Here is a 13,129-nt window from a genome sequence, read left to right as displayed (position 1 = left end):
CATAAAGAAGGAAATATCTTCTCAAAATACACAAAATTTGGATGTCCTAGTCTATATCTCCATCTCATAACAAGATATTATATGAGGGATTGACCCATAAGACACTTGGGCATGGTTGGCTTTATCCTTCTTCTATCAAGTCTTTGAGAAGATATAGATTGAAGCACAATTCAACATTGCCAATTGTCCTTCCCGAGTTCAAATCTTGAATCTCACACAAGTTTTGAGAAAAGAAGAGTAACAATTTCTTTTTCTTCTAAATTGCTTATGGACAAAATATACAATCTAGATTTGGAACAAAAAGGACCAAATTGTGGTTAGGACCTAAAATTAACAAAACCTGTTATAACTACATTGTGAGAGATCAATATGTTATCCTTATTGTTAGATTCTCATAACATGGGTTTAAGATTTAAATTAGGTCTTATCACTTGTTATATAGTCAATTGTTCCCAAATCAACAATCTAATCCCTTAACTTCCCTTTCTGGAATTGAAGTCATACAAATCATTACTATTATGAGCCAACGATGTGATTCTAGATGCAAAGGAAGGAGCAGGGGTTGAAAATTGAGCCTAATTGATGTACTTTTGGAGTATTCCATCTGTTCTTTGCTGAATGCCAAGGACTCAACTGTTGGAGAGTTCCCTATGGGTACCTCTATTATCTTTGTTATTATTGTGGCATGATGGCTTCTAACCCACATATTTCCTATGATTTTTTCAACAATTGTCTTATGGCTTGTTTGTTTGCAATGATGACACCATAGTGATAGGCTGAGTATCATGGGATGCTAAGGCAGAGGCTTTTGCCAATTTGTTAGATGTGTTCTCCCATCATGACTTTCACCTTGCTCTCTTCTCCGTGAACTTCTGAAAATACTTCATGAATACTTGGTAGTAGTTTCTGTCCCATGATCCTCCCTTAAACATCATCTAAGTTCTTGTTGAGCCCAACTAGGCACATATAAATCTATTTTCTTCCCACAATCTTCTTGCATTATAATTCACCATCCAGGTAACTCCATTCAATTTCCTCATAAATATGAATTTGTTACTAGTATTTATAGTATTGAAGTATTCGGTCATTGACATTTCTCCTTGTTTGAAGTCGTGTAGGAGATTTTAAGACTTCAAACAAAACTGACTTATTTTCATTATTGGGACTAATTACTTTAACTACATCCCTAATGTCTTTGGCAGTTTCATAAGAAGAAATTTTCACCAATTTCATTGTTCATGGAATTAATCAACCTTGACATCATTGTATTATTTAGACTAAGTGATACGGGGTTGCGCGCGGACCAAGATCGAGTTGTCAAGTCACGAGAAACTCCTACGAAAACCCTAAACAATTAGATCTGAAACGAAACAGAAAAATTAAAAGATTAGAACTTTGAATTTCCAGATCTGAAATAAAATCCCCAAATCAGCAAAGAATCAAATTGAGAATAGAAATAAGTGTTAGGGTTCTTGAAACCCTCAAGGAGATTGTGATTCTGCCCAATTGAACACCAAGATAGTTTTTCCCAAATTTCGACAATCTAATTTCACCCAAAAGAGTATGGAAAAACCCTAGAAATTGGGGATTTTTGGGCTGATTCCTTAAGATAGAAAAAGGCTGAAAACACAATAAGAACAGAAAATAGATTAGATAATGATTCAGCACAAGTAGAAATAAAAAAAGAATTGACAGTAAGAAATTAAAAGATAAGTCCTAAGAAGCCTTGAAATCTCGAAAGATCTCACAACTCCTTTCAAACGGCTCTAATCTCCCCTCCAAAGAATATCAATGGCAAGAAGAAGGTTGAAGATGGCTCCCACAATAAAAAAGATTGTTAAAACAACTTCTAAAGAAAACTCAAGAGAAAATCCTTGAAGAAGTCAAAGAAAATTCTGCTCTCAACAAATCTGAAATTTTAATAATAATGATAAGTGTTTAACAAGGTGGATAGCCATGCCTTTAAATAGGCCTTATAACTAGTCCTAATCTAATTAGAAAACTAAAATAAAAAAAACTCCTAATTATTTTAATATGGAAATTCGGTCAAAGGTCATTTTATCTGGGACTCTTGGACTGAATATTAACATAAAAATTTAAACTAAGTAAATAAATAAATAAATAAAAATAAAAATAAAACTTTACAACTTGGGCCACTTTGACAATTTGGCCTGATTTTCAACTAAGTATGGATGGATTTCTTGATTGGGCTGAGAATTTGCTTATTGGGCCTCGCCTTCAAGAATTTGGGCTTTTGTGACTCGTATCATTCCCCCCTTCCTCAAAAAGATTCGTCCTCGAATCTGAAAAATCAAATGAACTCGACTTTCCTCTATCGAACGGGACTAATGGCAATTGAGTCCACTGAGAAAAATAGCCATGAGATAGTAAATAGTAACGGAAATAAGCTTGTAGTCCAATCATAAGCATAATAGAACAGGTATAACGCATGTGAATGGACAGATTCAGATTACCATGCAAACAATCTAATTTACTCACCACTGCCTCGTCAAATATTTGAAACAAAGATGGACATGTTTTAAGGTATTCAGTCGTCTCACATTGTTCCCACAAACCATGAATAAATTGCGAGTAATAAATCAAATGGTAAACATAATCGTCACAAGTAGGTATTTGAAAAGATTCACATGGTTCACAGAGTTGCATAATCATACCATGCATTAATCGACGGTCTATAGATTCACTCACACATGCATTATCAAAAACAAGAATCTTTTTATCAACCATCAAAACAGATAGATCATCAATAAATAAAATAGGACAGTCAAACACGTTTCGATCTAAGTGTTCATCAACACGATCTTTATCACTATCCGAGGAGTACAAAAGTGTTTCAAAGGTTTCAAGCATCTTACCTCGATAAGCAGAAGAATAAGGGTCGATTTTACCTTTTTCATTTAAAACAAACCTTCGCTCATCGGGGGCATAGTGTAGTCGAATCTCCGTTGTTGAGTTAACCTTTGTCAAATGGAACTCAAACTTCATGTACAACCACATAAACTGTTTAATGCACGAATATAAATTGAAAACAAATTTGGAAAATTTCGTTACTTTATTCTCCAAAACAGATTTGGACAAATTCAAGGATTTTACACAAGGTAAATCAAGAGAATAACAAATCACGCTTCTTTTCGTAATGACTTTATCAACCACAATCGAAGAGTAACAATTAATCGGATCCAAATGAGGGGATCTTTTAAGAACTAAGTCACCAAAAGTTTTATCAATAATTTTCAAATCTGCACTGGACTCGGTTTCTAAAATTTCCTTACCTCGCTTACCTTCGGGATCATGTAGTGTGATTTCATCTTTGCCTAAGTTGATCGTATGAAAGCGTCTTTCATTTGAGAGGTATTGAAGTTGAAAGTTATCTTTCGATCTTTCGGGAACCTGAAAAGTAGCAACACAAGAAAAATTCATATCTTGGTTAGTGGAAACATTCCTCACTACCCTTTCCACGTCTTTTTCTTTTGTTTCTTTTTCTAATTCATTTTCTCTTCTTTCTTCAATTTCTTTTTCACTCTCAATCTCTTTTTGCTCTTTCATTCTCTTTTTCTTTTTCCTCACTTGTTTTAACAGAATTTTTCAGTTTGATTTGGTCCTCATGGACTTGTTCCGGAGTGAGCGGCACTAAGGTGAGTTTCTTTCCTTGATGCTTGAAAGAATACCTATTGGTACGACCATCGTGAGTGACTTTTCGATCCAGTTGCCATGGTTCTCCTAGCAACAAATGGCAGGCTTGAATAGGCATTACGTCGCACACAACTTCGTCTTGATACTTACCGATAGAAAAGGCGATGCGCACTTGTTGAGTGACCCTAAATTGGCCTTCGTTGCTAAGCCCTTGTAGTTGATAAGGTTGTGGATGCTTGGTAGTGGTTAAGCAAAGCTTTTCCACCATCGTCGTGCTGGCTATGTTTGAGCAACTTTCATCATCAATAATAACTCTACAAAGCTTACCTTGTACATGGCAGCGAGTATGAAAGAGATGTTCTCGTTGCTGCTCGCTCTTTGGTTTTGCCAAAGATGATTGTCCACGATCATGAAAATCATCATCCATTCTAGGGACACGTTGAGGGCTGCACCTATGGGGCTGGTTATCCCTATCTTCCTTAATTGGATCTCGATATTGATGTTTTTGATTCACTCGTACCTCGTTCAAAGTAGTATTCAATGCTTGAAGTGTAGCATTTATTTGTGTGATTGCAGCAGTATGTCCGTCTAACTGTTGTTGGACTTTCATAAGTGCATCATTATTATCACCTTTAGACATCTTCAAAACTGTAAAAAATAAACACTCAACACTCAAAAATAAAAGTTAGCAAACCTCACCATTAATCACTCAAAAAGAAAAATCAAATTCTCAATGAGGTCGAATTCAATCTTGTGAGTTCTTTATCAGAGTTTATATCAACCAATTAGAGAGTGTGAACCAAACTACCAAAGAATCCTAATTTGTAATAGGATGCCAAAAACTGACGAGACACCAAGTGATTCGTGTTGCACCGAGGAAGGATTGTGCACACGTTTAAATCCTACTAACACAAGAAACAAGAAGGTGTTAGATATTGTAAAAGGAGAATAAAAAGCAAACAAATGAAAACCTACAGCTAAGAATCAATAAAAATTGCTGAAAACAGAAAACCCGAAAAACTGCGGAGTAACTTGACAACTTCGTTCAAGGTGTTCCCGATCTCCAAAAATCACGAAATTAAATCTGGAGTGTCCTTATATATTGAATTTTCGATCTGGAAATTTTGGGCACCAAATTCAACCCGCTGAATCTGTTTTTAAATTTTTATTGAATTTCGTATTTTTTGATTTTTTTGACTTTTTTGGCTGATTTTTTTGCGGGAATAATTTTTTTATATTCAAGCACAGTGCCAAAAACATGTATGTAAAATTTCAGATCAATAGGACAACGTTTACCCACTCAAATGAATTTTTTTTTTGAACAATTTTTCTGGGTAAAACTGCTGTTTATGCTTTAAAAAATAGAGATCAGTTTAGAAATCAACCAAGAACACCCAAAACGCCCAAAATCTGATACCAAATGATAGAGGAATGCGCGCGGACCAAGATCGAGTTGCCAAGTCACGAGAAACTCCTACGAAAACCCTAAACAATTAGATCTGAAACGAAACAGAAAAATTAAAAGATTAAAACTTTGAATTTCCAGATCTGAAATAAAATTCCCAAATCAGCAAAGAATCAAATTGAGAATAGAAATAAGTGTTAGGGTTCTTGAAACCCTCAAGGAGATTGTGATTCTGCCCAATTGAACACCAAGATAGTTTTTCCCAAATTTCGACAATCTAATTTCACCCAAAAAGAGTATGGAAAAACCCTAGAAATTGGGGATTTTTGGGCTGATTCCTTAAGATAGAAAAAGGCTGAAAACACAATAAGAACAGAAAATAGATTAGATAATGATTCAGCACAAGTAGAAATAAAAAAAGAATTGACAGTAAGAAATTAAAAGATAAGTCCAAAGAAGCCTTGAAATCTCGAAAGATCTCACAACTCCCTTCAAACGGCTCTAATCTCCCCTCCAAAGAATATCAATGGCAAGAAGAAGGTTGAAGATGGCTCCCACAATCAAAAAGATTGTTAAAACAACTTCTAAAGAAAACTCAAGAGAAAATCCTTGAAGAAGTCAAAGAAAATTCTGCTCTTAACAAATCTGAAATTTTAATAATAATGATAAGTGTTTAACAAGGTGGATAGCCATGCCTTTAAATAGGCCTTATAACTAGTCCTAATCTAATTAGAAAACTAAAATAAAAAAAACTCCTAATTATTTTAATATGGAAATTCGGTCAAATGTCATTTTATCTGGGACTCTTGGACTGAATATTGACATAAAAATTTAAACTAAGTAAATAAATAAATAAATAAATAAAAATAAAAATAAAACTTTACAACTTGGGCCACTTTGACAATTTGGCCTGATTTTCAACTAAGTATGGATGGATTTCTTGATTGGGCTGGGAATTTGCTTATTGGGCCTCGCCTTCAAGAATTTGGGCTTTTGTGACTCGTATCACTAAGCTTCAAAAATAGTCACTAACTATTAGCGTGTTTTTATTTTGATCATTTAAGTTTAAAAATTATTTTTTTAGTCACTAATGTTATCGAAATTTAATATTTTGATCTCTCCATTAAATCACCAATGGTGACCTTTTCTTATTTGTATAATACCAAATTTAGCTCTGTAATGTTTACAGATTCTATTAAATTAGCTCTAAGTCTAAAAAATTCAACAAATCTAGTCCTCAATTTTACTTATTCTGTCAATTTAGTTTTGATTATTAAAGGTTTAAAAAAAACTTCAAAAATAAAAAAAATTATTTGAAAGTTCATTTTTCGATAAAAATGCATAAGATTTTATAAAATTACATATAAACTATTTATATCATTTCCTTATATGAAATTTATTTATTAAAGTAATAATTTTATAAATAAAATGATAAACTTATAAATAAAACAATTTCAGAGGGAAAAACCATGAAGAAGACTTATGCGGATTCAACTTTTCTCTTTTTTCAATATTAATGACTACCATGTTCAGGTTAGGTCTAAAACTTCAGCCTGAGGTCTAAAAGGGTGAGAATCAATGTCTTTAAGTTGTTGTTTGGAACGAGTTTGTTGTTTTTGAGGTTGTATTTGAGGATGGGCATGATTAAGGATATATAGGTGAGGATGAGGTCTTGGAGACCTAGTAGGTGGAAGGCTACGCTGGTAGCTCCACAACCTATTCCTAGTTCATGGCACAAAGATGATGTGAAATCGAGAAGTTTCAAAGTAAAGATTATTGGCCCTCGTGGTTGTGGGCAAAGGCAGGTCTAGTGCTCGGCAAATTTGATGAGGACTAAGGAATAAGGCCAGGTGTATAGTACAATTTATTATTTACAAAATAAACTAAAATAAAAAGGAAAAAGTTTGAATCTAGTGTAAGTCTTGTTTGTGGGTTTAAAAAAAAATATTTTACTTATAAAATTATTATTTTAATAAATAAATTTCATGTTAGAAAAAGAAAAGAAAAATCAATATTCATTTATTGATAATTTTGTATGTATTTTTATAAAAACTTATGTATGTTTCTCGAAAAATGATTTTTTATTTTTAAAGTTTTTTAATTTTTAATTTTAAAATTTTAAGAAGTAAGACTAAATTGATAAAATGTGTAAAGTTGAGGGCTAAATTTATTGAATTTTTTAGAATTGGAACTAAATTGGTAGAATCTATAAACATTGAAGGGTTAAATTTGTTATTATCCCAATAAAAGGAGAACACCGTTAGTGATTTAATGGAGTGATCAAAATTTAAAGCTTTAGTGATTAAAATAAAAATGTTTAAACCAAAATAGAAACATGCTAATAGTTAGGTGACTATTTTTATAGTTTACCCTATCATTTAAAGTCTTCCACGCCATAAATCAGGGATCAAACCTATGAGGAGAATAGCTGCTTTGGTGATAAAATCGTCCGTTCCTATGCTGCAAGTAAACATCACCACTGATTGGCTCTAGGTTTGTGGCGGGTGATAAGCTCTAAGTTCCTTTTGGATCCTCTATTGGTGTTTTGTTGACAGGATCTTGGCTGGATGTGACTTTGGAATAAGTGGCCGAGCTTCTCCTTTCGGTTGCCATGAGAACTTACTAGATAAGAGGAATTTACGGAAAAAAAAAAGAGGGATTTGGCTTTAGAAAAAAAAAAAAAGCTTTGATACCATGATGTAATTGTGAAAAAAAGGCTGAGAATGTTATCCGTATTTTATTTCTTTATTAATTGCCTAAGCTACACAGCCTTATTTATTTATAGTACAGAGAAGAAGAAAAAATCTGGAAACAAGAACCACTAGTTAGTTAATTACCAAAATGTCCTTGATCTTCTACCTTAAAATCAGAAACACAATTTCGTGATTTATTGGGATCTGATTTATGACATTTGCGAATCCCCTAGCATCCATAATAACAACAATGCTGTTCAGGTAAAAAATATGCTGCAAAGGGCTAAATCATAGCTATGGTGTTTCATGAATTACTGGTAGTGCTTACATAGCAGTTATCCTTACTCTATGTGGTAGTGCTTACAGAGCAGTTATCCTTACTCTATTTCAAACTCTAAAAGGCTAGAATGTACAGAAGTTCCTATTAGAATCTTTGTCCAGTGATCTTGCTGGTGACTTAACTTTGCATGTATATGTTAATACTTTTTACTTCCTCTCTTCCATGTTTGTTGGAATGAGTAATTATGAGATAAGAGTCAATCTTGGGCCTTGTTGAATGATTTGGATAATTTGTAGCATTTGCTAGGTTTTATATCAAAAAGTTTTGATTTGAATTTCATCTCTATAAATTTATTCATAAAGGGATGATGATTTGTATCCAAATCCAGTATAAGAAAAGTGGCCTTGACATGGTGACGAATGTCACTGTAGTCCTCTACCGGCTCAAAAACGTACAAGGGTGGGGGGTTGCTTCTCCTTTTATATTTATTGCTTTAGCAAGATAAATGGTGGTTTGAACTTTAATGCTGAATTTGTTTATTTATTTATTTATTTGCATTTGAGAGACTAGTTTGATGGGAAAGTGTCTTGTAATTTCTCTTACTATCAACTATAATTTTATTGTTTTCAAAATAGAGGTATTTTATTCATGTTTGTATTTACTGGTTCAATATTCTGATAGAAACTTTGGCAATTATCTTTAGGGCATACCCATGTGGCAGAAGCACTAAAAGTACCAGTTCATATATTTTTCACTATGCCATGGACGTAAGTCTTGTTTGCGTAGTGTTATCTATAGCTGAGTTGGATGTTGCTTTAACATCTCAAAATCTAGCAGTTTACAAGCTCGTCATTTCTTGTTTTGCATGTCTGTTGTTCTATTACATGGTTTAATGGGCACTCTCAGACTGCTTTGCACAATCCATTATTGTTTCCTCCAGGCCAACTAGTGAATTTCCGCATCCTTTGTCCCGTGTGAAGCAACCCGCTGGATATCGAGTGAGCTCTGTGAAGTTTATTCATATATCTTTTTATGTATTTTTCTTATACTTTTTCATCTTGTTTGTTTTTGTTTGCTGCAGCTTTCATATCAGATTGTTGACTCAATGATTTGGCTTGGGATACGGGACATGATCAATGATGTTAGAAAGAAAAAGCTGAAGCTACGACCAGTCACGTATTTGAGTGGTTCCCAAGGCTCTGATTCCGATGTGCCACATGGATATATTTGGAGTCCACACCTTGTTCCTAAACCAAAAGGTGGATGGCTTAGAATCTAGTTGCAGAGTCTAGAACTTAAAAAGATATAACTGTGGGCTTTCATTTACACTTGGAGTTATGAATATGTAGATGTTGTAGTTTCAGTTCATATTCTCGCTAGCTTTGTAATAAAGCATGAGAATATTTCTTTAAATAAAATAATAAAATGTATAATGACTTAACATGGCAAGGATTTCTCAAATGGAAGGATAACAAATATTTTTCTCCCTCAGATTGGGGACCTAAGATTGACGTGGTAGGATTTTGCTTTCTTGATCTTGCAACAAATTATGAACCCCCAGAATCACTTGTAAAGTGGCTTGAAGCTGGTCCTGAGCCTATTTATATTGGATTTGGTAGCCTTGTGAGTTTGTTTTCTTTTCTCATCATTATTACTATATCTTTCTTTTGCTTCTTAGTTTATTTTCTTATGTCAAGTCGTCATTGCTTGTTAATCCTCTCTAAGTATCAGATATCTCTAGCAGTATTTATGTGAGAATTTTAACTTTTTTCTTTGCATTCTCAAATTATTTTAGCAGTATAGCAACAATGGTTCGAGTCAAATGCTGGTTTTCCTGTTCTGTCGATGTTCTGAGAGAATATAACTGTTCCCATTCTGTTAAGCATAGGATTTACTAATGACTTCTTTTCATGCAAATTTTGTATTTGTGTTGCTAATATAAAGCCAAGCCTAATGAATGCAATAATAATGCACTTTTTTTATCTTTCTCATTAGGGCAGAGATTCATTACATTGACCAGGAAAGTAGACTGGTTTGAACCTTAATATAGTGTGTGAATGAAAAGTTAAGTTGCTATGAGATATTGTTCTCACTTGTCATGATATAGCTGCTTTTTATTTTCATGAAAATATATGTCCTTTTGAACTAGCTCTTCTATCATTTCAGCCTGTTCAAGAACCTGAAAGAATGACCCAAATAATCGTGGATGCATTGGAGCAAACAGGACAGAGAGGTATCATTAATAAAGGCTGGGGTGGCCTTGGGAATTGTAAGTTCCTTTTCTTCTACTTTTGGATCTTTAAATGTTTCTTGTCAACCTAACATATTTTCTTAGTTGTTTTTCATTTATTTTAGTGGCAGAACCCAAGGACTTTGTGTACTTGTTGGACAATGTCCCTCATGATTGGCTATTCTTGCGATGCAAGGCTGTGGTGAGTCGATAAATTACAGGGTAGCATGTGTCTAAGGATTCTTTCCTGTTATATCTTTGTAGCTTCTTTATACATAAACCGCAGGTCTACAATGTATGGGTTATAACTCCTGGCCTGACCTCTTTTCACTGGGATGGGCTTGGACTGCTGGGTCAATAACTTGGACACAGCTTATCTAGGTCTTACAAGTTCCACATTTAAGGTTTCAGATTTGCAAATCCCTTTCCCCTCCTTCTAGTCTAGAAGAAAAGAGGGGGAAATTTTACTAAATAGTTTGACTTAATTATCTCTTTGGCTCTGCTTGGAATGACATTGGTTGTCATTACTTTTGGAAGAACACTCATCTTTTATGGTGTCATTCTTTGATGGGATGGTTACTCTATTGGCAAGGAGTTCCCTATGCTTTATCTTAAGCAATTATGGACTTTAGATGATCCAACTTTTTTTATTGTTGGAAGAAACAGATGCAAAAATGTGTTGTCAATTCTTAACATTTGGACATCATGATCTGTTATGTGGTCTTTGTTTAAAAAAGGTGGAAAAAAGAAAAAGGTGAAACATGACATCTCGGAAATCAAAATATGCATGTCTAAGGTATGTGATTGCTCGATTCTGTGATGGTATGCCAAAGAAGTTTGGCATATATGGCTAGGTGAAGTTGGGAAAATGATTAAAGGAGAAGCAAAGTATGCTATTAACACAATATAATAAACTAAGTTGCAGAATAGGCATGTATCTGGCAATATAACATGCTTGTGAGATACAAGGATGTGCAAGTTCTTAATCATGCCAATTAACTTTCGAATTTTCATCTTTCCTGTCCTCCTCAGAATAGTTTCTCTTGAATGTTCATGGCCTAACAAATATTTGTTTGACTTGCTTTCAGGTTCATCATGGAGGTGCTGGAACAACTGCTGCTGGTCTTAAAGCTGCGGTAAGGACAAATATTTTGATCCTTGTGGTTATTTACGTGCTTGTAGTTCTGTGACTAAGTGCTTACATTGTTTTGCCTGCAAAAAATTTGGTGCCTTTGGTTTCATTTCATGTCCATCTGCCTTCTGTTCCACACATTTTGTCCTAAATTTTAGTGCCCGACTACCATTGTACCGTTCTTTGGTGATCAACCTTTCTGGGGAGAGCGGGTGCATGCCAGAGGAGTGGGACCTCCACCCATCCCAGTTGACGAATTCTCACTTCCCAAGTTGGTTGGTGCAATAAAATTCATGCTAGATCCAAAGGTAATTATGAATTTGAGATGCCAGACTTAGTTCAGTTTATATTCGCTTTGGCATTTTATGGTTAACAGGCTTGCTGAGATGTGGATTTATCATCTTGTTCCTTTATGATGATCTTAAGGAATATATATATGGAAGTTGGCCAAACTTGTAGTGTGATGATTTATTGAGGATATTGAAAACTTTCGCAATGAAATGTGTCAGGTGAAGGAGAGGGCCAATGAACTTGCCAAGGCAATGGAGAATGAGGATGGGGTGACTGGAGCAGTAAAAGCATTTCTTAAGCATCTTCATCACAAGAAGCCGGAGCGCGAGCCATCACTGGTGCAATCCAGTCTATTCTCCATCAGTAGATGTTTCAGATGTTCATGAATCTTGTATGTATGCTTGTGTCTTCCTCGTTGTGCGTGCCATGCAGTGTCCATGGTGTTTTACTTCCTAATCTGAAACCCAACGTTCATGAATCCGTCCCTCTTTTCATATCCCCATCCCAGCTGCAATTGTTTTAACAGTCGAGACACGTTTTAGTGTGAAAAACAAAATTTCATTCGTCTCCAAGGTTGAAGGCCCATTGTTTTTAGTCTTTGAGCTACGATCTATGTAGGTTTGAGTCTTCCATTCGTCTTTTAAAAACATGACGCCATTCCTGTTTTGTATGCTTGAAATAAATGAGTATTACTCAAAATTGTGATATTTTTTTCGAATTTGTTATGAGGTAATTATTTATAAAAGTACAGTCCCTTATAAGTTGACTTAATATTTAAAACTATCTAAAGTACCTTTTCAACTCATAAATAAGATTAAGATTATAATGCATTTTAACGTATTCAAATTTATATATACCTATATTAGTAATAACACTTATGTTAATTAAGTTAAGACAATCAAGATAATATTATCTTTTCTTTTCCGTTTCTTTTTCAACATATATTTCATATTTAATAACTTTTAGTAATATTTCATAATTTTTATTTTTTTTATTAAAGTAATATGTTATAATATGTTGATATGATCAGGTTGTTTATTGATAAATATTTTCTTTATGAAATTATGGAAATTATTAAAAATTGATTTATTTTAATAAATTTATCGATTTTTATTGACCGAACTTTGATACAAATTTCATAACCCCACAAAGCAACTAGCATAGTAATGAAAATATTTTCTAAAATGATCATAGTAAATTACTGTCACAAGCAGTAATATGTGATTCATTTTTCTAATTTGAAACACTCTTTTAACCTTAGTTCTTAAATTTTAATTCACTTCACCACTTTAAACAAAGAGATGAACCAAGAATTTGATCGAAATATGACATTTGGGTTTGAACATTCTCGCTATCTCTTCCACTATCTCTAAATATGATTTTTTGTATTAAATATATATAAACGAAAATATGGAAGAAAATAATACTAAAATGATCACATAGG

At 33.7% G+C, this 13,129-nt stretch overlaps 1 protein-coding gene across 2 annotated transcripts in view; it reads left to right on the top strand.

Moving 5' to 3' along the window:
- LOC107954925 (sterol 3-beta-glucosyltransferase UGT80A2) overlaps positions 1-12,392 on the top strand; it is a 38,583-nt gene extending 26,191 nt beyond the window's left edge. For both annotated transcript variants that reach the window (XM_041096502.1, XM_041096503.1), the window contains 9 exons: positions 8,736-8,799; positions 8,973-9,030; positions 9,114-9,291; positions 9,525-9,655; positions 10,199-10,301; positions 10,388-10,464; positions 11,351-11,398; positions 11,553-11,702; positions 11,904-12,392. In XM_041096502.1, the coding sequence (XP_040952436.1) occupies positions 8,736-8,799; positions 8,973-9,030; positions 9,114-9,291; positions 9,525-9,655; positions 10,199-10,301; positions 10,388-10,464; positions 11,351-11,398; positions 11,553-11,702; positions 11,904-12,071 (977 nt within the window). In that variant the 3' untranslated portion in view covers positions 12,072-12,392. The remainder of the gene's footprint in view (positions 1-8,735; positions 8,800-8,972; positions 9,031-9,113; positions 9,292-9,524; positions 9,656-10,198; positions 10,302-10,387; positions 10,465-11,350; positions 11,399-11,552; positions 11,703-11,903) is intronic.
- Positions 12,393-13,129: the final 737 nt, after the last annotated feature.

This window comes from Gossypium hirsutum, chromosome D07, assembly GCF_007990345.1.
Source record: "Gossypium hirsutum isolate 1008001.06 chromosome D07, Gossypium_hirsutum_v2.1, whole genome shotgun sequence".
NCBI lineage: Eukaryota > Viridiplantae > Streptophyta > Magnoliopsida > Malvales > Malvaceae > Gossypium > Gossypium hirsutum.
This window is presented reverse-complemented; position numbering and strand designations above follow the sequence as displayed.